General features: G+C 45.0%; 1 protein-coding gene across 1 annotated transcript in view; it reads right to left on the reverse strand.

Moving 5' to 3' along the window:
* The window catches only part of tg (thyroglobulin), a 475,922-nt gene that overhangs the window by 372,503 nt on the left and 78,038 nt on the right, over positions 1-25,381 (reverse strand). Inside the window, exons 20-25 of the mRNA XM_038808459.1 lie at positions 23,882-24,106; positions 18,679-18,828; positions 13,182-13,352; positions 9,357-9,479; positions 5,108-5,220; positions 2,130-2,238 (exon numbers count right to left, since the gene is read on the reverse strand). Coding sequence (XP_038664387.1) covers positions 2,130-2,238; positions 5,108-5,220; positions 9,357-9,479; positions 13,182-13,352; positions 18,679-18,828; positions 23,882-24,106 — 891 coding nt within the window. The remainder of the gene's footprint in view (positions 1-2,129; positions 2,239-5,107; positions 5,221-9,356; positions 9,480-13,181; positions 13,353-18,678; positions 18,829-23,881; positions 24,107-25,381) is intronic.

A 25,381-nucleotide genomic window follows, 5' to 3' on the forward strand; every position in this document is an offset into this window, starting at 1 on the left:
AGGCTCCACAAATATCCCCAGCTTCAATGATGGAGGAGCCCAGCACATCTGTGCAAAAGACAAGACTGAGGCATTTGCAACAATCTTCAACCAAAAGTGCCAAGTGGATGATCCATCTCGGTCAGCTCCGGAAGTCCCCAGCATTACAGTTGTCAGTCTTCAGCCTATACTATGCTATGGGCCCTGACAATATTCCGGCAATAGTACTGAAGACTTGTGCTCTAGAACTGACCGTAACCCTAGCCAAGCTGTTCCAGTGCAGCTACAACACTGGCATCTACCCGGCAATGTTGCCCAAATGTGTCCTATACACAGGAAACAGGAAAAATCCAACCCAGGCAATTACCGCCCTATCAGACTACTCTCCATCAGCAAAGTGATGGAAGGAGTCATCAACAGTGCTATCAAGCGGCCCTTACTCAGCAATAACCGGCTCATGGGCGTTCAGTTTGGATTCCGCCAGGGTCACTCAGCTCCTGACCGCATTACAGCCTTGGTACTTGCCCTGGTACAGCCTTGGTTCAAACATGGACAAAAGACCTGAATGCCAGAAGTGAGGTGTGAGTGACTGCCCTTGACATCAAGGCAGCATTTGACCGAGTATAGCATCAAGGAGCCCAAGCTAACCTGGAGTCAATGGGATTCAGAGGGACAACTCTCCACTGATTGGAGTCACACCTGGCACAAAGGAAGATAGTTGTGGCGGTTGGACGTTAATCATCTCAGCACCAGAACGTCACTCAGGATACTGCTGGACTAGCCATATTAATACTATGGCTACCAGGGCAGGTCAAAGGCTAGGAATCCCATGGCGAGTAACAAACCTCCTAACCCCCCAAAGCCAATGGAGCGGAGATCCTCAGGGCAGGGAGAGATGGGGAGCCATTTTTAAATGGCGGCCCAATCACCCGAATCACCAACAGGATCCCCAGGCCCTCCCAACGCTCCAACTCATCGGCTAGAGAGTCCATGGGCCCCACGCACCTGATCGCACATGGGCAGGGTACCCCAGGCCAGATCACCAGAGGGGGGCAAAATGCCACCTGGGCACCTTGGCACTGCTTTTGAATTTTTGACGAAAGTCTGTCAGTTGATGTTTTAGGATTGGGAGGCTCCCTTTGGATTGAAAGTTTATTCAGGTCAACAACAGGGCAGCACAAAGTCCCAGGTTCAAACCCGGCTCTGGGTCACTGTCCGTGTGGAGTTTGCACATTCTCCCCGTGTTTGCGCGGGCTTTGCCCCCACAATCCAAAGATGTGCAGGCTAGGTGGATTGGCCACGCTAAATTGCCCCTTAATTGGAAAAGGTTAATTGGGTACTCAAAATTTATATTTTAAAAAATACAGGTCAACAACATCAAATAAATTGCGAGTATTTCCAGTTTTTTCTGGTTTTGTTTTCAAATTGCCAGCACATTCACTATTTTACTTTTTGTACAGATAATAATAATAAAATAATCTTTTATTGTCACAAGTACGCTTACATTAACACTGCAATGAAGTTACTGTGAAAAGCCCCTAGAATAATGGTAACGTAATATACGGTATATTCCATTCAAGGGATTCACGGAATATCATAAGCCATGACAACAAAAGCAGTTGGAGAAATCCACCAATTCCAGGCAGAATAATAATGAGTCTGTGATTATTTTTGACTGTCAACTTGCTTAACATGCATTTATATTCCTTGTTAGTTTGATAGATGGAGGCCGGTTAGCACAGTTGGCAGGAGAGCTGGTTCGTGACACAGAGCGACACCAACAGCGCGGGTTCAATTCCCATACTGGCTGAGGTAACTGAAGGCCCTGTCTTCTCAACCTTGTCCCTCGCCTTACGTGTGATGACCCTAGGGTTAAATCACCACCAGTCAGCTCTCTCTCAAAGGGGGAGCAGCCTATGGTCCTCTGGCACTATGGCGGCTTTCACATTCACCTTATCCCCTGTATGGACTAGCAATGTAAGGTGACTCACATTTGGGTAGTACATTCTTTTTGCTTTATTATTACACAATGTTTAGAATTGTTCGATTTTTTTTTCATTCTAGAAAATTAAAAAAGCTGACAGCTCATGCATTAAAATGTTTCCTCACCTACAGATGGCCCATTTCCATTTAATTCTCAGAAAACTCACCTTTCTTCCTGTAGACGCTCAGATTCCGCTCACCCCCACCTCTGATTCTGAGCTGGCAACTAATCCCTTCATATTTGGCAGTAGCTGAATTTCCCAGGAATCCTTGACTCTATAAATAGAATAAGATACAGATAGAATAATGATCAGCAAACAAGTTGAATTACAAACAGTATGCAAGTCATCAATAAGCATTGCTCTTTAGGGTTTTGGCCAAGGGTGTTGTCATAACCGGTCCAGGCTTGGAGGGTTGAAGGGCTTGTTCCTGTGCTGTGCTGTTTTTGTTCTTTATGGATGATGGTACATGGCTGTCAATGAATTACACAGCTCTTTATAAATGGCTGCAAATATGGATCTTAATGTAAATTGAGGATAATAAACAGTTGGCAATGTTGTCTGAATATCTTGATATTAAATTTCTACTCATGTTCAAATTCCTAATTGCATCACCCCTCCCTCCCTATCTTTACAGGCCCCGCAATCCACCATGGATTATGAATTTCTCTGAAGTTTGTGGAGCCCCATTTCCTGTCTGTGACCATCAACTGGTGCATTCTCCATGGCAACGCCTCTAGCAATCAGAGTCCACTTGCCAACTAATCAGCACGCTCTTCTCACACAGCATAAGTCTGTTGATTTCCTTTACCTTTATTTCCTTTTGAATATCCTGATGAGCGCTGGATGAAAAGCTTTGCCAGAAAATGTTTCTTTTTTGCAGATACTAAATACTAGGGTAGATCTAAAACACCGCTTTAAAAAAATGAAATAATACTTTTTATATTCAGTCTGGGGCTATGGACAATTCTGGCAATGCAACATTTGATTCCCATCCCCTACTTTTCCTGAGAAGGTGGTGGTGGGTCTTCTTGTGGAACCAACGGCACTGGTTTCATTTGACTTGCTTCAGAGGACAGGCAAGAGTCAACTACTTTGAGCATGGGACTGGAGTCATGTATAGGTCAGACAGACAAGGCAGATTTCTTTCATAAAGGACATCGATGAACTAGCTGACACTGATATCAGCACATTCTTCACAAAAGTATGATTAACACTTTGAATTGGTTCCAGATGAGTTAGTGGAAGTTAAAGTCTTGCAATAATTCACATAGATGATGAAATGTCAATTTTCCAGATTTTTCTGAATGGGTAAATGGCCTTCCTCATCTGTACCCATATTGTGAAAACCGCCCCCACTGAAATGTTGCCTGAATAGGTTTATATTCCTTCAATTATGCAGTTGAAATCTTCTTTTGACTAGATAAAGGCTCCTCATGGAGGGAAGATAAACATTATAGAAGTGTTTTTAACCAAAAGAATTGCTAGGAAAGATGTCGAAGGTTTCATCTGAGTAAACAAGACAAAGATTTCACTGTGGGAGGTGACTGAGTTAGAGACTGGATTAAAAACCAAGATTTCCCATTGAAGTGGACAGAAAAATCAGGCAGTGCATCTTGAAGCATTTAAAAAGCCTCACAGCATCAATTGAATAATACCATTACTGAAGATTCAGCGATGAGATTCCAGCACAACAAGGTGCATGTCATGTAAAGGAGAAATAAAATAAAATTTAAAATTGCATTCTAAATCTACCAATTAGAATAGATTACCAATGAAAAGAGTCAGGGAGAGAAGTGTGTTGACATACCATTTCTCATGGCACTATGTAGACTCCCATAGAATCCTTGTGGGCAGGCAGTGCTTTGGGCACCTCCCAGCGTGTCACAAGCGGGTTTTTTATTTAAACTGCACTATGCCAACATACCTATATTCATATGGTAGAACTAGTTGTGAAGGAAATTGTTGTGTTTATCCCCTTGATGGGGTGATCTGCTAAGAGGGGCGCGTGACCTGAGTAACCAATCAGGGACAAGGGTGGGGATCATAGAATCAGCATAAAAATCATAGAATTTACAGTGCAGAAGGAGGCCATTCAGCCCATCGAGTCTGCAGTGGCTCTTGGAAAGAGCACCCTACTTAAGTCCACACCTCCACCCTGTCCCCGTAACCCAGCAACCCCATGTAACCCAAGGGCAATTTAGCGTGGCCAATCCACCTCACCTACACATCTCTGGACTGTGGGAGGAAACCGGAGCACCCAAAGGAAACCCACACAGACACGGGGAGAATGTGCAAATTCCGCACAGACAGTAACCCAAGCCGGGAATCAAACCTGCGACCCTGGATTTGTGAAGCGACTGTGCTAACCACTGTGCTACTGTACCGTGCTAGGATCATGCTGGCATGCGTTGGTTTTGGTATCAGTCGGTCCTGGAAGCTGACTGGCAGCCACGAGGCTACAAGCCTCTGCATTGTAGTTCCTTGCAAATAATAAGTTCCTTGCAGTTGTTAGTTACCTAACTGGTGAATGGGAAATATTACAGAAATGAACTGTCTCTGAATTTAGTAAGGTGTAGATAATCTTGGCTTGCTTCTTTCTAAAATGGCCTGCCTCATCTGTACCCATATCTGTACCCATATTACTCTGTCTTCAAGGCTCATTTCCCACCTCCTACTTTAATTTCCACCGACAGCTTGAATTGTGGAAGTACGTACTCTTTACTCTCCCGACTTTTCACCTATAATCTACATACTGCTCCTCACCAGCTCCTGGGTTAAATCCAATCCGTTGAAATTTTTTTTGCCCTGTACTATTGATCTTGAGAGGGTGGAAGTAGCCGGGTTGCTCTTGTGGAGAGCAGCCACATGTAAGTTGAGTTGAATGGCCTTCATCCATGTTGTAACCATTCATCATTCCATGATCGTTTGACTATCTTTCTCAAGTTAAAAGAAAGAGGACTTTGAGGAAGTTGAACATGGATTGTATGGGTTCTGAGAAAGTACTGCATAGTGGGATTTGCTGTATGTGCCTTTTTCCATTTCTGCAATCTGATGATTGGCGGCAAACACATTAGGATGACACAGGATGTCACGGAACAACATTGACAAATTAGATATAAGATTTTGAAAAACATCACCCCTACCTGTCCAAAGGTTTTGCAGAGTAAATTGGACTGTGAGCTATTATAAAGTTCACACTGGAACAGCTCTCCTCTGCTGAACGTCAGGAAGTTACACATCTCATTTCCAGAGCATTCTGCAAAGGGAGAGATTTAAGTTTTCTCTGTGCATGAATTCATGGTTTATATTAACTCTTTTAAAATTAAATATTTTAACAAGAAAGACATAAGGGAAACAAGGAGGTTTATATGTTCAGCAAACATATACAAGTAGAGAAGTGTTGTTGTAATTGTATAGGGTGTTGGTGAGACCACATCTGGAGTATTGTGTCCAGTTTTGGTCTCCTTTTTTGAGGAAGGATGTGGTGGCATTGGAGGCAGTTCAGAGGAGGTTCATCAGTTTGATTCCAGGGATGAAAGGGTTGACGTATGAGGAGGGATTGAGCAGTTTGAGCTTATACTCGCTAAAATTTAGAAGGATGAGTGCGGTGTATAAAATACTAAATGGAATTGATAAAGTAAACATGGACCAAATGTGCCCCCTTGTGAGGCAATCTAGCACAAGAGGTCACAAATATAGGTTGAGAGGTGGTAGATTTAGAACTGAGATGAGAAGGAACTACTTCTCGCAGAGAATGGTGAATTTGTGGAACTCACTGCCCCATAGTATGGTGGAATCTGAATCATTAAATGGTTTCAAGAAAGAGATAGATATATTTTTGATTTAAAAAAAACAGGTTAAAGGAGATGGATATGAGACCAGGGAGAGATCAGCCATGATCTGATTGAATGATGGAGCAGGCTCGAAGGGCTGAATTGCCTACTTCTGCCCCTAATTTCTATGGCTGGTTTAGCACAGTGGGATAAACAGCTGGCTTGTAATGCAGAACAAGGCCAGCAGCGCTGGTTCAATTTCCGTACTGGCCTCCCCAAACAGACTCTAGAACGTGGCGACTAGCGGCTTTTCACAGTAACTTAATTGAAGCCTACATATGACAATAAGCAATTATTATTATTTTCCTATGTAAACACCTCAGAAACCTTTGTACATTGAAGAGTGGGCATTCCAGTTTGAATAAGTTCCAATCACACCTACAACTTATGGGGCCAAATCAAAAACAAGCTAATGGAACAAACATCTCCATCGCCGCTGCGTGTAATGGTCTAAGTGAGCAGTGTTTGCAAACTGACAAAGAATCAAGGATGAAGAGTAACAACAAGTTGTGTTCTGGAATGCAATGCGGAAGCAAGATCCAATAGTAACTTTTAAAAGCAAATCGGATACATATTTGACCTTATAAAGGGCTTTAAAATTGTGAAGGAGTTTGATAGGGTAGATATAGAGTTGTTTCCACTTGTGAAGAGCCCAAGAGTCATACATATAACACAGTCACTCATGAAACCAAATAAGAAATTCAGGGGGAAAAAGTCTTTACTCAGAGAGTGATAGAGCGTAGGACGTGTTTGCTATTGGGATAGTTGAGGCAAACAGCAAGGACATATTCAAAGGGAAATGTAGAGAAGCACACAAATGGGAGAGGAATTGAAGGACAAGCTGACATGGTTCAGGGTTGGGGGGGGGGTGGGGAGGAGAGGGGGGGTGGTTAGTAGAGTGGGAAGAGGTTTGTGTGGAGCATAAGTGCTGATGTACCAGTTGGGCCAAATGGCCAGTTTTAAGGCTGTAAATTCTATTCAAAGAAAGAAAAGGCAGAGCTATGGGGAAAGAAGGGAAAATAGAATTAATTGAATGCTTCTTCAAAGGGAAGACACAGACACCTTTAGCAGAATTGCCTCCTCCGCTAGGGGCTGGTTTAGCTCACTCGGCTAAATCGCTGGCTTTTAAAGCAGACCAAGCAGGCCAGCAGCACGGTTCAATTCCCGTACCAGCCTCCCCGGACAGGCGCCGGAATGTGGCGACTAGGGGCTTTTCACAGTAACTTCATTGAAGCCTACTCGTGACAATAAGCGATTTTCATTTTCATTTCATTTTCCTGCACTTTACAATTCTGTGAGTTTTTTGCTTGAATGGAGTGTCAGGGGAGTCCATTCAGGATGGGGCTATTTTAGAAAATGGAATTGTCTCATTGGTGGAGTGTAAGATGATTTTCCGATGATAGGGTTTTTCAAAATAAAATTAGATTTCCATTCCGATTATTTCTTAGTAGAAAGGATCTATATATCAAGACCTACACACTGCAGTCCACATGGCTTTCACTAGTCACCTAATGGGTGGAATGTCGTTGAGACTGGATTCTCCGCAGACCTGCGCCGAAATCGCGTTTGGCGTGGGGGTGGAGAATCCACTTTTACACGAGAATTGAGCCCGGCGCCGATCCCGCGATTCTCCAATCCCCGGAGAATCACTCGTGCGTGATTTACGCGGCATGGCTGGGGGGCCATTGCCAGAGGCTCTCCCAGCGATGCTCCGGTCCCGACCGGCTGAATCCCCGATGGCGTGGTTCTAACCACATATGGCCGGCTGGGACTCTCGTTCAGTGGCTGCGGACTCAGTCTGCGGCTGCCCTAGTGGGAAGCGGGGAGATCAAGTACTGGGGGGGTGGAGGGCTTTATGGGCGGTCGGGGCGGCGATCGGGCGAGTTGGATGGAGTGGCATAGGGCAGATCGTTGGGACCATGTTTGGTGGTCCAGGTCCGTCAGCTGAGTCGCCATCGCGTTCGGCTCGGCCACTGGAGACCGCTGCCGTGCGCATGCACAGACTTGGAATCGGATCCATAGCTGCAGCCATATCTGCAGCCAAAGCTGCGTGAAGCACCCCAGGGTCCTGCCAGCCCCCTGCAGGTAGGAAAACAGCTGTATATTTTTTTAAGGAAAGTCTGGAGTATAACAGAAGCATTTTTATGCCGGTGTGGAGACATAGCCCCATTTTTGGAGAATCCAGCCCGGGGTGTCTTGCCTGCTGGCTGGAGAGCAAATAAGAGATAGGTGCTGTCTCTTTTCAGGAAAGCTCACTGAATCACAAGCCGATCAGGCAGTGATGAGGCCAGTGGTGGGCCTTCCCCGGAATCAAGTCCCCCGGGGCAGAGGTAGTGCCTACCAAGAACTGAAGGCAATCAGAGCCCAGCAGCTCTTGTGCTCAACAGCACCACAAGGGATGCGTTGACTGTTACAGGAAAAACACATATCAGAGCCCCAGGATTGTGGAGCCACTCAGGCCACGAATAAGTAATGCGAAGGTGAGGAGGATTCCGGGGTGGAGGTCACTGGGAGAGGAGTGTAGGGGGGTCAGCAGCAGGGACAGAGAGATGGCTCTCAATGGGCCCACTCCGCTTCCAGATGCCTAGTTCCTCAATGAGGCACTGGGTGCCTCATCAAGGGATTTGCCCCCTTCTGGAGATGGCAAGTTTGCCGCACAGTTTTAGCTACCATGCACGCTGCATTTCAACATGCCTGCCCGCCACAGGATTAATACCAGTGGCAGCAGGGTGAAGTCCTTGTGATGTCATTAATTAACCACGTAACAACTTCAATAAGCTGCAGGATAGGAAGGGCGATTATGGGCCTTCCCACTCAGAACCTAATTTTAAAAGTTAAGTGTTTCACTTCTTTTTCTCATCAGAAAACACTTAACTGCTTTTGATATGGTAAGGAGCTGTCAATCAAAGCTAAATGTTTATAAACAGTAAGGTTCAAATTGGGGTACTTGGGGGAAGATCGCATTTTAACAGACCTAAAATAGGAAGTCAAAGAATGAATGAATCCTTGTTAAAATTATCCTCATCATAATAGCCACAACTGAATTGATTTTCTACAAACATGTCAAACGATCTGAGAATGTGACCGGCAGAGCCACATTAAATGCTCATTCTTATTACCCTGTAAAGATGGTGGCAGATCTTCCTTAACCCTTGCAGTGCTTCTGGCGGTGTGCCTTGTGATAGTAACATTGTTTGTTGAAATGTTTTTTTACCATGCCATCCATCAAATAGTTTTAACCCTCAAAAAGAATCTTTCAACTGGTGAAAGCTATGATTCACCAGGGGTGTACAGTCTGGGCCATGTCTATGGCACTGTGGGCTGCTGAGATATATGTGTGGCTGAAGGAAGATTGGAACGCAACTGTGATAATGAATTTAGGGGAACTGAGAGGCATATCTCTGGTGCAGTCATGGATTCACGATCGTATGGTGCCTCCCTGCTGTCAGGTTCGAGGATGTCACTGACTCTTGTATTTTAACCATTTTATAATTCGCATTCCAATATTCTTGTTAAATGAATTAATGAGATAATCAGAGCAAACAAGACCTTAACTCACCTGTGAGACAATCCAGAAGCTGCCTCTGACGATCGGCATGTGCTGTTAAAACGTTGATGATTTCCGTATCTTCAGAATTCAGGATTAGCTGGGATCGATTGGTACTGTCAAACTGTCGGAATACTTCAGGTAGGAAAATAAAGGACTGCGTGTTAAGAAATATAAGAAGCTGTGGTCATTCACCCCAGAGATTGACCCTTGCCATGCTCTGCTGGGTGATCCAGGTTGTATACATTGAAAGGGATCATCAGGCAGGGCACAGTATGTGCCAATTGATGGAGAGTTTCTTTACATCAACTTTACATAATTTTCTCTGTACTTTACCACAGGCAAGTGATCCCTCATCCTTCCTACTACAATCTATTTCTACCTTGTCACCTATTAAATACTGTCAATCCTCAAAGGATACGACACAAATTACCAGAATATTGACCCATCCTCAAAATCTTCACAAATCAACCCCTGACTTGCTGTCTTGATAAGTAACATCCTGCCCACGCTGGACCAATCTAACTCTCGAGTTATTTATTCATCTAAACACCTCTAGATCCATTCCCAGATATTTATTTAGCTTCATTCCTCTCCGTCAACGTGCTTCACAAACTGGAATATCCAAAGACTTAGCACCTCACATTGCACACATCAAGCAAAGTCAACTGATTTCATTGGTTTTGGGAAAGTTCATATTTAAATACATTAAGATTTACTTCTTACTGTATCAGGAAGTGTACATTTCCAGATGCACTATTATTCTGGACACTTCCAAATAATTAGTCAGTAGCAGCTCTTTCATGTTCTGTTATAAACACAGAGTAGACATGGACGTGGCTGGATCTACAATGTGGCCACATTAATTATTTCTTAGAAAATCAATTTATCTATGGATAGGCTACAAAACAAGGCCAGGCGGAATCTCTGGGGCTGGAGCATCCCTCCCCAATGAACTGAACAAGTTCTCTGCCCGCTTTGAACAGTCAGCCAATATATCAGTGCCACCCACCCAAACAGCCTTGGACACACGCATACCCACTATTACAGCCTTGGAGATACGAGCTGCCTTCTTGAAAGTAAACCCGTGGAAAGCGACGGGCCCCGACAGAGCCCCTGGGCAAGCACTCAGAGCCTGCGCTGACCAGCTGGTGAGTGTATTCGCAGATATCTTCAACACCTCACTTCTCCGCTCCGAGGTCCCTACCTGCTTCAAGAAGGCCACCACAATACCAATACCAAAGAAGAACAAGCTAGCGTGCCTCAATGGCTACCGACCGGTGGCCCTAACGTCTGTTATCATGAAATGCTTCGAGCGGCTAGTCATGAGATGGATCAATGGCAGCCTCCCAGACGGTCTTGATCCATTGCAGTTCGCCTACCGCGGCAACCGATCCACAGCAGATGCTATCTCTCTGGCCCTACAATCAACTCTTGAACATCTCGACAACAAGGACACCTACATCAGACTGCGTTCATAGACTACAGCTCTGCCTTTAACACCATCATCCCAACAAGACTAATAACCAAACTCTGCAACCTTGGACTTGGCCCCTCCCGGTGCAGCTGGATCCTTGATTTCCTCACCAACAAACCGCAATCTGTCAGGATAGGTAACAATACCTCCTCCACAATAGTCCTCAACATCAGGGACCCGCAAGGATGTGTGCTCAGTCGTCTACTGCACTCCCTATACACACACGACTCTATGACAAGATTCAATTCTAATTCAATCTATAAGTTTGCAGATGATACTATTGTGGTGGATCATTTCTCAAACAATGCTGAATCAGACAACAGAAGGGAGATAGATCACTTGGTTGCATGGTGTACCGAAAACAACCTCTCTCTAAATGCTGGAAAAACCAAGGAACTGATCATCGACTTCACAAAGCGCAGCACGACACCCCCCCCCCCCACCCCCCACCCCCCATCCCACCCCCCACCCCACCCCCCAAGCCCCGTCCCCGTCTACATCAATGGCTCCAAATTAGAGACGGTTGATAGCTTTAAATTCCTGGGGTCACCATCACCAACAGTCTGCCCTGGTCCACTCATTTTGATGCAACAGTCAAGAAAACCCAACACCATCTCTACTTGGATTGGGCTGGATTGGATTTGTTTATTGTCACGTGTACCAAGGTACAGTGAAAAGTATTTTTCTGCAAGCAGCTCAACAGATCATTCAATACATGGGAAGAAAAGGGAATTAAACAAAATTCAAGAAAATAATAGGGCAACACAAGATATATAATGTAACTACATAAGCATTGGCATCGGATGAAGCATACAGGGTGTAGTGTTAACGAGGTCAGTCAATAAAAGGGTCATTTAGGAGTCTGGTGACAGTGGGGAAGAAGCTGCTTTTGAGTCTGTTCGTGCGTGTTCTCAGACTTCTGTATCTCCTGCCCGATGGAAGAAGTTGGAAAAATGAGTTAGCCGGGTGGGAGGGATCCTTGATTATGCTGCCCGCTTTTCCCCGGCAGCGGGAGGTTTAGATGGAGTCCATGGATGGGAGGCAGGTTCGTGTGATGCACTGGGCAGTATTCACGACTCTCTGAAGTTCCTTGCGGTCCTGGGCCGAGCAGTTACCATACCAGGCTGTGATGCAGCCCGATAGGATGCTTTCTATGGTGCATCTGTAAAAGTTGGTAAGGGTTAATGTGGACATGCCGAATTTCCTTAGTTTCCTGAGGAAGTATAGGCGCTGTTGTGCTTTCTTGGTGATAGCGTCGACGTGAGTGGACCAGGACAGATTTTTGGTGATGTGCACCCCTAGGAATTTGAAACTGCTAACCATCTCCACCTTGGCCCCATTGATGCTGACAGGGGTGTGTACAGTACTTTGCTTCCTGAAGTCAATGACCAACTCTTTAGTTTTGCTGGCATTGAGGGAGAGATTGTTGTCGTTACACCACTCCACCAGGTTCTCTATCTCCCTCCTGTATTCTGACTCGTCGTTATTCGAGATCCAGCCCACTATGGTCGTATCATCAGCAAACTTGTAGATGGAGTTGGAACCAAGTTTTGCCACGCAGTCATGTGTGTACAGGGAGTAGAGTAGGGAGCTAAGTACGCAGCCTTGCGGGGCACCGGTATTGAGGACTATTGTGGAGGAGGTGTTGGTGTTCATTCTTACTGATTGTTTTGTTACTCATTCTTACTCATTCCTACGGAAGCTAAAGAAATTAGTATGTCTATATCGACGCTCACGAACTTCTACAGATGTGCCATAGAGAACATCCTATCTGGCTGTAATACAGCTTAGTATGGCAACTGCTCAGCCCAAGGTCGCAAGAAACTGCGGAGTGTGGTGAACTCAGCCCAACGCCATCACACAAGCTTGCCATCCTCTCTTTCATTCTGTGTACACCTCCCGATGGCTCAGAAAGGCAGACAGCATTGTCAGAGTCCCCTCATACCCAGGCTTTGCCTTCTTCCAGACCCTTCCATCAGGCAGAAGATACAGAAGTCTGAAGACCCGCACATCCAGACATAGGAACAGCTTCTTCCCCACAGCTACTAGACACCTCAACGACTCTCACTTGGACTGATCATTTCCCTCCTATTCACAACACCCTATGCTGTTCTTGTTTGGCCTTTGTTCCGCACTGTAACCGATCACTATTTGTTGATGTACCATTGTCAATGTACTCTGTTGATTATTCTTTTGTCTACAATGTACGTACTGTGTATATTAACTTGGCTGCAGAAAAATACTTTTCACTGTACTTCTCACTGTGACAATAAATATCAATCAATAAACGTCACCCATTAATAGTGTTTCACTGCAACAACACAAAAAGGATTTGAATAACCTAAAATAAAGCTACTCACCCATACAATCTGATTCAGTGAGGGTTCCATTGGTTTCACTCCAAGATAATCGCTCTCCAGTCGCAGTGACACAGAAAGATATCGGAGTGTTGGTATCTTGCTGAGCTGCTCTGAACTGTCCTTCTGGGTCACACTTTGGATTCCAGGGACTGGCTTCACATTCTGTCAAACCTGTTAGTGTCATATTGGTAAATGTATGTAACAACTGGGATTTGGTTGACAGTGTGAAGTAGGTTTCTTAACTTAGAATGTTTATTTTTTTCCTATCAGTAGGAAAACAGCAAGCATTCTGCACTGGAGTGCTGCTCTGGTTGCAGTAGAGTGCTTAAGTTGAAGTTTAGTGACTGAGAGAGTTCAGTGAGGAGGAAAGAAGGTGAACCTTTGTGTATAGTTAGTGATCCTCAGAGCAATACGAGTATAGTTGCATAGGTATTTACTACTTCTATCACTTTAAGTTTTTAAAGTCTTAATTTGTGTTTCAAGGAGGAAAGCAGCTTATTATTTGAATGGCTATAAATTGAGAGAGGGGAATGTGCAATAAGGTTTGGGTGTCCTCATACACCAGTCGCTGAAGGTAAGCATATAGGTGCAGCAGGAGGTAAAGAAGGCCAATTGGTATATTGGCCTTCATAGCGAGAAGATTAGAGTACAGGAGCTGGGATATCTTGGTACAATTATGCAGGGCCTTGGTAAGTTCACCCATTGAATATTGTGTGCTGTTTTGGTCTCCTTATCTGCAGAAGGATGTTTTTGCTATTGAGAGAGTTCAGAGAAGGCTTACCAGACTGATCCCTGGGATGGCAGGACCGACATGTGGGGAGAGATTGAGTGGGTTAGGATTATATTCGTTGGAGTTCAGAAGAAGGATCTCATAGAAACCTATAAACTTCTAACAGGACTAGACAGGGTAGTTGCAGGAAGGGTGTCCCGATGGTGGGGGAGTCCAAAACCAGAGTTCATAGTCTGAGGATATGGGGTAAACCATTTAGGACTGAGATATGGAGAAACTTCTCCACCCAGAGAGTGGTGACTCTCTGGAATTCGCCATCACAGAAAGCAGTTGAGGCAAAACATTGCATGTTTTCAAGAATGAGTTAGATAAAGCTCTTGGATGAAAAGGATCACAGGATATGAAGAGGAAGGTGGGAACAGGCTATTGAATTGGATGATCAGCCATGATCATACTGAGTGGCAGAGTAGGCTTGAGGGGCCGAATGGCCTACTCCTGCTCCTATTTTATATGTGTTTACGTATATTCCCCACTCCGTTGCGGCCAAGCTCTGGTTTTGATGGTAGGTGAAGCTCACGTTGGACACTGGCAGGAGCCTCATTGGAAAAAAATCAAATTGAGGTATTATGACTGATGGCAGTTTAATCTGTACCTAAGCAAAGCGTACACTTCGCCTGTCCTGCTGGTGAAGTTGTCAGGAAACCAGCAAAGGAAATTAAAATCTTACCTCCGTGCTGTCCGGAGCAGCAGGAGTGACAAGCAAAGTCTGTGGCCTCTGTTTCCTGGTAGTTATTTAGGAACCTAAGTGCAGCAGTAGACCATTTGGCCCCTTAAGGTTGCTCCGCCATTCAACTAGATCATGGCTGATCTTCTACTTCAAAATCATTTTCCCGCACTATCCCCATGTTTCTTGATATCTTTAACATGTAGAAGTCTATCGATCTCAGTCTTGAACATACTCAAATACTGAGCCTCCACAGCCCTCAGGGGTAGAGAATTCAAAAGATTCACCACCCTTTGAGTGAAGAAATTTGCCCTCATCTCAGTCCTAAATGTCCTACCATGTTTCCAAAACCTTCATTGCACCCTCTATGGAAAGCATACCATCCACTCCACCTCCCTTTTAACTGCAAGGTCCTGCTCCACGCACTTCCATCAGTTCCAGGAATCCTGCCTTTAATCCTGTATTCAGCATTCAAATTCGACCTTCCAAAATGAATCACTTCACATTTATCAAGGTTGAACTCCATCTGCCACTTCTCAGCCCAGCTCTGCATCCTGTCACTGTTAAATTGCCCTCGTTGTCCAAAAAAAAGGTAGGGCCGGTGCAGACTTGATGGGCCGAATAGCCTCCTTCTACGATCTATGATCTATGATTTATGATCTAGTTGCCATTTTTCACAAGGAATTACCAGGAAGTGAACAGGGAGACATTCAGATAAGGTCACGCTTTTAATGTATGCCAGGCTACTGGATTCAGCGATGATAATGTCATTGAAGTTCAAGGGGCAATGGTTAAATTCTTCTTGGAAACGGTTCTTGTCTGACACTTGTTTGGCATGAATGTCACTTGCCACTTGTCAGCCAAGCCTGGATATTGTCCAGGTTTTGCTGCATTTGTACATGGACTGTTTCAGTATCTGATGAATCAAGAATGGTGCTGAATATTGCGCAATCATCAGTGAACTTATGATGGAGGGAAGGTCATAGAAACGTAGAAAGTATACATCTACTGGTTCTCCCTTATCTATTCTACTAGTGATATCCTCAAAAATCTCCCGCTGATTTGTCAAACAGAGTTCCCTTTCATGGGCCCACGTTGACTTGTCTAATCCCGATTATATTTTCTATCAGTGGGATTTTTCAGCCGTTCCTGCCAGTCCTGCCGACAGTGACCCTCTGTCGCAGGTTCCCTGGCAGCTAAGGGTGTGAACAACAGGAACACCTGTTGATATCCAATGGCGGGGCTGACTCCACGGCCACAGAACACAATGCAGAGGGTGAGGAAATTCCCACCCTAAGTGTCCTGTTATCACATCACTCATAATAGACTCTAGCATTTCTGGATATTGCTCCATTTGGACACGGACTGCTTCAGTATCTAAGGAGTCTTAACGTTTTGTGAACATCAGAAAGCATAATCGCTTCTGATCTTACGAAGAATGGAAGCTCATTGATGAAGCAGCTGAAGATGTTGGGCCTACGACTCCACCCTGAGGAACTCCTGTAGTTGGGATGATTGATCGCCAACCATCACAACCATTTTCCTTTGTCCCAAATATATCTTCAAAGTCCCCCTGATTCCCATTGGCTCCAGTTTTGATGCCAAACTCAGTTTGGGGGACTGGTTTAGCTTAGCTAGCTAGACGGCTGGTTTGTGATGCAGAGAAAGGCCAATTGTCCGGGTTCAATTTCCGTATCGGCTGAGGTTATTCATGAAGGCCCGCCTTCTCAACCTTGCCCCTCACTTGACGTGTAATGTACCTCAGGTTAAATCAATCTCTCTCCCTCAAAGAAGAAAGTAGCCAATGGCCATCTGGGAAATGGCGACTATCTCACCTTTATTCAGTCAAATAATGCCTGGATGTCAAGAGCAGGTTGCCTGAATATGTGGATAGACTAGGTGGAGGTTCCTGTCTTACCAAGTTGGTTATCATAATAACTGCTTCAGGTCCATAAATTGGCTGCTACCCTGTTCAATTTAGGCCACTGGCTTTCCATGGGTTAAAGTGAAATATCAGCCTTGATTCCCACTCCTGTGGCAGGATTCTCTGACCCACACAGTGGCCTGGCCCGCGATCGGGGCCCACCGATCTTCACTATGGCGGAGGCGGAAGTGACTCCCTCCCCTGCGCATGCGCGGGGATAACGTAAGCAGCCGCTGACGCTCAGGCACATGCGCGGACTTCCGCCCCGGCTGGCATGGCGCCAAAGGTCGTTCCCGCCAGCCGGCGGAGCGCCAACCACTCCGGCGCGAGCCTAGCCCTCAAGGTGAGGGCTTGGCCCCTAAAGGTGTAGAGACATCCGCATCTTTGGGGCGGCCCAACGCCGGAGTGGTTCATGCCACTCCATCACGCCAGGACTCCCCACCCGCCGGGTAGGGGAGAATCCCGGCCTTGATCTCTATCCAGAAAATTCATGGGCACAAGTTGCGAACAATTGACGATGGCACCAACAGCAGTTTGCATCATACCAACATTCAGAGTCAAAGGTCTAAAAAGAAGGGCTCCTTGGGGGAAGCCACTCAGCATTTCTGAAAGGGAAGTACAAAATGAATTCTTGCCTTCTGGAGAAGAGGATGGCACAAAAGAAAAACATTCAGGGGAAAGAAAAGATCTTGAAAAATAAATGAAAGTGTCTTCAACAGTTCGATGCTGATCATGCCACATTTCCACAGCTAAGATCAACAACCATTTCAGGAATTAATTACTGCTGTTCTTTGAAGGCTGTGGAAGGCAGATTGTACACTCCCTGTGTGGCCATAGCCCAGAATACCAGATGACTGGATCCTGCTTCCAATTTTTAAACCATTCGCAACTTACAACAGGATAATTCCTGCAGGCCTTGTGGTCCCTGGTTTGTCAATAATGAAACTTGAGAAATGTCGATCAAGCAGCTCAACAGACACTTACATTATTCAGAAAAGATGACTCCCAACATTTATCCCTCAACCGATATCACCAACACAGATTGTCTGGTTATTGATCTAACTGCTCTTTGATATGTATAAATTGGGTACAATACTGTGTTTGCTGACATTACAGCAGTGACTACATAGCACAGGTACATAAATAGATGTGAAGAACTAAGGGGCATGATAGAAGATGCTATATGAAAGTCAGTTTTTTAAAATGATTTTCCTTCTTTGTCAGATATTTTCAGTGAAATATTTTGACTGTCATAAACGTACTCTAAGAGTCCAGGGCTGTGGTTGAGGTGTAACGATATCAAAGGCCAGGCCAGGGAGAGAGATTGAAATAACGTTAAATCGGGTGAGGGGGAAAAGATTGGAGGCGGTTTGAGGGTGGGGGAGAGGGAGATTGAAGGTTGGGTCGAAGGTTGCGGTTTGAAGTAAGAGTGGCTAGGAGAGAGATCAGCGGCTGATGGGGAGAGAGATCAGAGGCTAGCGGCAAAGGTGGGGTGGTGGCAAAATGGAAAGTGTAGGGTGGAAAGATCAGATGATGGAACAGGAGAGAGATCAGAGGGAACTTAGAGATGCTAAGGCAGGGAACTAGAAAAGCGAAAATGTACTCAAAATGTGGGGCAGCACGGTGGCACAGTGGTTAGCACTGCTACCTCACGGTGCCGAGGTCCCAGGTTCGATCCCGGCTCTGGGTCACTGCCATGCGGAGTTTGTACATTCTCCCCTTATTTGCCTGAGGTTTAAGGGCAGTACGTGACGCACTGGGACTGCGGCACTGAGTACCCGGGTTCAAAACCCGGCCCTGGGTCACTGTCCGTGCGGAGTTTGCAGATTCTCCCCATGTCTGCGTGGGTTTCACCCCAACATCCCAAAGATGTGCAGGTGGATTGGCCACACTAAATTGCCCCTGAATTGGAAAAAATAAAAATAATTGGGTACTGTAGATTTTTTTTTAAAAGTATTTGCCTGGGTTTTGCACCCCCCCACACACCGCCACCCAAAGATGTTCGTTCAGGGTAGGTGGATTGCCCACAGTAAATTGCCGCTTAATTTGAAAAAATGAATTGAGTACTCTAAATTTTTTTTTTAATATACTCAAAAATGAATTGAAATAAAATACTTACACAGGTGGGCTGAAAAAGCTCCGGGAGACAGCGTCTTTTTTCCTATTGGGCATTTGCTACACTTGAAGCTTCCTGTGACTTCCTGATAAAATCCACGTGGGCACGGAATACAGCTGCCACCCTGAGAAAAGCTGCCAGCTGGGCACAAAACTATGAAAGGAAAGGACGACAATTATTCATCTGTTTTCAGAATGAATAAGAAAACCAGCCTCACACAACAGAAATGTTATGTTAAATTAATTGCTGGAGGTTATTTTGTGTTTAACCAGGTCAGGAATGTCAGCTTTCACATATTTTGCTCAAGGGTCTTGTACACATCAAACGTCCCTCTGCACTATCTCACTGAGCACTGACAGGTCAGGTGCGATTATCGATCATGGATAGAATAAACCTCGCTCTACATTATCTCACTGAGCATATAGATGGGGGATAATGCTAATTATATACTTCTTAAAATTTATTCTTGAGATGTGGGCAAAGTCAGCATTTATTGTGAGTTGCTTTCGTTAACCACTGGAGCCTAGCTGATGTAGGAACTCCCACTGTGCTGTGAGAAGGGGAGTTCCAGGATTTTGACCCAGCAACAGTGACGGAATGGTGATATATTTCCAAGCCAGGGTGCTGTATGACTTGGAGGAGGAATTGTAGGTGGTGGTGTCCCATGCTCACAGTGCCCTTATCCTTCTAGGTGGCAACGGTCACAGTTTTGATGGCACTGGCAAAGGAGCATTGACAATTTGCATCTTGTAGACTGCTTCTAACGTGCACTGGTGGTAGAGGATGGAGTGTGTAAGGTGGTGAGTAGAGTGCTGATCAAGCAGGCTACTTTATCCTGGATGGTATCAAACTTCTTGAATGTTGTTGGAGCCGGGCTCATCTAGGCATGTGGAGAGCATTCCTTCGCACTCCTGACTTCCACCTTGTAAATGGTGGACAGACTTTGGGGAGTTGACAGGTGAGTCACTTGCGTATGAATTCCCAGCCCCTGACTTGCTCTTGTAACCACAGTGCTTATATGGTTAGTCCACTTCAGTTTCTGGTCCAATGAAGCACACAGGATGTAGATAGTAGGGATCCACCTATGATAATTGAATGTCAAGAGGAAAAATCGAATCTCTCTGTGGGAGACAGTCATTGCCTGACACTTAAGTAGCCTGAATGTTTTTTGCCACTGAGCAGCTCAAATTTTGTTGCATGTGGCTTCAATAGCTGAGGATTTGCAAATGGCACTGGGCACTGTGAAATGATCAGCGAAACTCCCCACTTCTGACCATGTGATGGAGGGAAAGTCATTGATGAATGAGCTGAAGGTGGTTGGGTTCAGGCCACTACCAAGGGGAACTCCTGCAGGGATGATAAAAGCAAATTGCTGCGGACACTGGAATCTGACATAAAAAAAAGAAATATTGGACAATCCAGCAGAACTGAAAGCACCTTTGGAGAGAGAAGGGAGCTAATGTTTTGAGTCTGGATGACAAAGAGTCATCTGTCAGATGCTGTCAGACCCCTGCTTTTCCTGATGTATATTAATGACCTCGACCTTGGTGTATCGGGACCAACTTCAAAGTTTGTGGATGGTGCAAAACTTGGAATATTGCAAACTGTGAGAAGGATAGGGCCCAATTTAAAAAGGACATAGAAAAGTTGGTGGAATGAGTAAACAGGTGGAAGGTGGAGTTCATTGCAGAGAATTGTGAAGTGATCCATTATGGTAGGAAGAACATAAAGAGACAGTATAAAATAAATGGTACGATTCAAAATGGGGTGCAGGAGCACGTCATTAAAAGTGGCAGGACAGCTTGAGAGAGTTGTTAATATAGCATACAGTATCCCAGGCTTTATTAATAGGCTCATAGAGCAGTAGAGCAAAGAGGTTATGTTGAACTTGTATAAGACACTAGTTTGGCATCATCTGGAGTATTGCATCCAGTTCTGGGTGCTTGACTTTAGGAAGAATTTGAAGGTATTGGAGAGAGTGCAGAAAAGATTCCCAAGAATGCTTCCAGGTTTGAAGATCTTTAATTGTGAAAATAGATTGGAAAAATTAGACCCATTTTCCTTGGGAAGAAGAAGGCTGAGAGGAGGTTTGATGGACATACTCAAATTCATGGGGAGTCTGAAGAGAATAGATAGGGAGAAACAGTTCCCACTTGTGAAAGGATTGACAATGAGAGGGCACAATTTAAAATAATTGCCAAAAGAAGCAACAGAAAAATCTTTTTCATGCAGCAAGTTGTTAAGGTCAGAATGCTCTGCCTGAAAGTGTGGCGGAGGCCGGTTCAATTGAAGCATTCCAAAGGGAGTTAAACTGTAAACTGTAAATAAAGAATGTGTAAGGTTATGGAGAGAAGGCAGGAGAATGGGAATTGCTCTTTCAGAGAATCGGTGCAGACACAAGAGGCCAAATAGCCACTTTCTGCATTAAACAATTCTATGATTTTGTGGGATCTTCTAGTTTTTCATTGTTTATTCATGAGATGTGGGTATCGCTGGCCATGCAATTTATCCCTCATCCTTAATTGCCCTCAAGAATGTGGTGATGAGCCACCTTCTTAAAACTTTGAAGTCCATGTGGGGCAGGTACACCCATAGTGCTGTTAGGGAGGGAAGTTCAGGATTTTGACCGAGCAATATAGATCCAAGTCAGGATGGTTTCCACTTGAGGGGCCAGAACGGTTTGATGTTTCATCTGACAGACTACTGTTCTACCGCAGTGTTGCACTATCATCTTTTTTTTATTCGTTCATAGGATGTGGGCATCGCTGGCTGGGGCAGCATTTATTGATCATCACCGAGGGCATTTAAGAATCAACCACATTACTGTGGGTCTGGAATCATGGGCTGAATTCTCCCCTACCCGGCGGGGCGGAGGGTCCCGGCGGGATGGAGTGGCGTGAACCGCTCCGGCGTCGGGCCGCCCAAAGGTGCGGAATCCTCCGCACCTTTAGGGGCCAAGCCCTTACCTTTAGGGGCTAGACATGTCCACACATGTGCGGGAGCGTCAGCGGCTGCTGACGTCATCCCAATGCATGCTTGGGGGGGGGGGTCACCTCCACGCCAGCCATTGCGGAGACTGATGCCCGACGCGGAAGGAAAAGAGTGCCCCCACGGCACAGGCCCGCTCGCGGATCATTGGGCCCCGATCGCAGGTCAGGCCACCGTGGGGCACCCCCAGGGGCCAGATCGGCCCATGACCCCCCCCCCCAAGGACCCCGGAGCCCGCCTGGTCACGCCGGTAAATACCTTAGTTAATTCATGCTGGCAGGACCGGCATAACAACAGCGGGACTTCAGCCCATCATGGGCCGGAGAATCGCCGGGATTTTATTCTGGCTGTAAGGGTTCCATTGAGAATAAGTCTGGGGTAGTCTCAGTTGGAGCAATAATCCTACATCAGAAAAGTGGCTGTACCTGGCTACTAAAAAGACATCAAGTACTGAAACAGCACTTAATTCATATTTTTTCTTTGTTCTTTCATGGCACGTGAGCATCACTGGCAAGGCCTACCCTTAATTTCCCCTGTACTGAGTGGTGTGCTCTGCCATTTCAGAGGGCAGTTAAGAGTTAACCACATTGCTGAAGGTTTGGAGTCTATGTCAATATTTACAAAAGTCTTTGCTGTAATCATGTCGGCCAGACTGGGTAAGGATGGCAGATTTCCTTTCTTTGAACAAATTTACAACAATTGATGATGGTTGTCATGGTCACCATTACTGAGGGTAGCTTTAAATTCCAGAGTTTTTAACTGAATTTAAATTCTAACAGCTGGCATATTCAAATCTATCTCCCTCAGAGGATTAGCCTAGATATCTGGATTACAATCTAGTGACATTAATTCAATAAAAAAATCTGGAATTAAAAGTCAAAAATGACCATGAACCCATTGTCGTAAATACCCATCTGGTTCATTAATGTCCTTTAGGGATGGAAATCTGCCGTCCTTGCCTGGTCTGGCCTGCATGTGACTCTAGATCCAGCAATGTGGTTGACTCTTAAAATGCTTTGCAGTTCGAGGGCAATTAGGAATGGGCAACACATACTTGCCTTGCCCTCCACACCCACATCCCATGAAAGAATAAAGAAAAATAAAATCCAGCATCAGCAGCAAAATCAATTATAAGCAAAGTTAATGTAAGTTCCAATTTGGGAAGAGCATCCCATATACTGAATCAGTGTAACAATTCTCTCACACCAACTATCCTTCAGCCAACATCCTGAAACTTAGATCTAATACAGGGGTAGTTTTGTTTCTTAGAACTGATTGAAACTCTCCAGACTCCTATAATTCTACCTTGAGCCAATATGTGACGTTGAAGAGCCTGGGACTGTTTACTCTGGAGAGGCGATGTCAGGGAAGAGGAGATAATATTCAAGTCTTTAAGGTTCTGAAGGAAATAGACGAACTGAATCTCGATAAGAAAGAAAATGTTTATTTATAGAGCAGCTTTCATGGAAAATGAAGTACTCTATGAAGTACAGAGTGTTGCAATGTAGGGAACCTATGGCAGCCAATATGTGTACAGCATAGTACGACAAACAACAACAAAACAATTACCAATCTGTTTTAAGTGTGGACTAAGGGTTAAATGTTGGCTAGAATGCCAGAAGTAATTGCTCTTGGAATGAGGCAATAGGATCTGTTACATCGACATGAAAGGAAAAATGTTGGTCTTATAAACAGCTTCAACAGTATAGCACTCCCATAGTATTAGGCTGCATTGCCAGCCTTAATTATGTGTTCGGGTCTCAGGACTGGGGCTTCAACAGGCAACTCCTAACTCAGAGACCAAGAATGCTATCACTGAGTTAAGGCTCAATGTGTTTAACAATGCCCTAATTATAAAACTAGGAGGTATAGGTTGAAAGTTGAAAGAGCTTATGTTACCTTATGGAAAGTCAGCTCACCATTTATGGATTTTCAGGGTTGCATGCAAAACCTTCCTGCGTCAGATGGCTGGACAGCAGCTTTGTGATGCAGAACAACGCCAACAGCGTGGTTTCAATTCCTGTACAGGCTGAGGTTATTCATAAAGGCCCCGCCATCTCAACCTTGCCCCTCGTCTAAGGTCTGGTGACCCTCCGGTATAATCACCACCAGTCAGTCCTCTCTCAAAAGAGGAGAAGCAGCCTATGGTCCTCGAGGACTATGGCGACCTTCGTTTCATTTCAGTTAGTGCAAGGAATTACTTAAAGGGCTTACTTACCGCACCCACCAACACCGTGGCCACCTTTCTGACTGTCCAAAATCCTTGTGTAGCCATTACTGCATCCAAGGTGAACAGAGGATGAGAAGTCATGGCTTTCGTCTGTGGGAAAAGCGGTGAAGACATCGGCTGGAAACTGCTTGGAATCCAGGGTGAGGTGGTAGTTTCCACTGTTCATCAGTTCACTGAAACGTTGGAACAGCCCCTCCCCCAACAGAGCATTTTCTGTATATTAATAAAAACGACATTGTCAATATTTACAAAAGTCTTTGCTATAATCATAATTGTCATACAGTACAGAAGGAGAATCTTTATATATTGTGCCTGTGCCTTTGAAAGGCCAAATCCAATTAATCCCCTGTTCTTTCCCAATGACCCTGCACATTTTTCCTTCCCCACTACATATCCAATTTCCTGTTAGAAGTTAAAACTTGAACCAGTTCCCATCCATTCCAGATTGCAACAACTCACGGTCTGGGACCGCAGCAGTGTGTTTACCACTTCGAGCAAGGCGAATATTTAGATTCACTGATTATCATCAGAAACAACAAACGATACATCTAATTGAGGAGATTGAAATCTTTGATTGCTTTTAATGCCTGCTTTGCTGATGTACTTTAGAATAATGTCTTGAATGTTGCCTTGCTGCGAGATGTGATCAAAATAAAAAGTTAATGTAGTGTAGCCTCTTAAAGTGAAGGTTCCAACTGACAGGTTGGTCACTAAGTGTGGAGGACACAGATTGAAGGAAATTGGCAAAAGAACCAGAGGGGACACAATGGAGATGGAAAGATGTTTTTCTTGCATATGTTGCAAGCTGTTATATTGAATACACTGATGGTAGAAACAGATTTAATAGTAACTTGAAAAGGAATAGGAAATGTACCTGAGATAGAAAATTTGCCGCCAGGTTATTGGGAAAGAGCACGAGAGTGGGAAAAAGTAGTTAACTCTTCCAAAGAGTGAGCACACTCATGATGTTCTTCCCGTGTTGTAAAATCCTATGATGTGGACCGAGTTATCCAGACTAGGGAGATCAATTTCCCATCTGTGTTGAGTTAATGTGACAGCAGTAGGGTTGCTCAGGATAGAACTGGGGAAATGTTATCTATTACAGATGGCTTTCTATTTGTTCCTGTTAGTGAGTACACATGTGTTGATGTTCAATGAGATCAGGAACAGGTTCAGACAGAAAGGTCTGGGGTAATATATGTCTTGGGTAACACATGAAGAAAATTAGCTGACACAATATAACAGCACAGCTGAGCACTTCCACAACAGAAGGGGCAGAATTTAATGTAACTGACATGGGGGGGGGGGGGGGGGGGGCTAGCCCACCAATTGCAGAACTGGTGGAAGACCCGTGTCACGTCAGTCAGGCGCTTAAATGACCAGCATCGGACCTTTCCAGTGATTCAGCGATCCTGGGGGTGGAAATCCAACCCACCAAGAGCTGCCAGGAAGTCAGATGGAGCGATGGCTGCTGTCGGTAGTTCTCCA

Source organism: Scyliorhinus canicula, chromosome 10, assembly GCF_902713615.1.
Source record: "Scyliorhinus canicula chromosome 10, sScyCan1.1, whole genome shotgun sequence".
Taxonomy (NCBI): domain Eukaryota; kingdom Metazoa; phylum Chordata; class Chondrichthyes; order Carcharhiniformes; family Scyliorhinidae; genus Scyliorhinus; species Scyliorhinus canicula.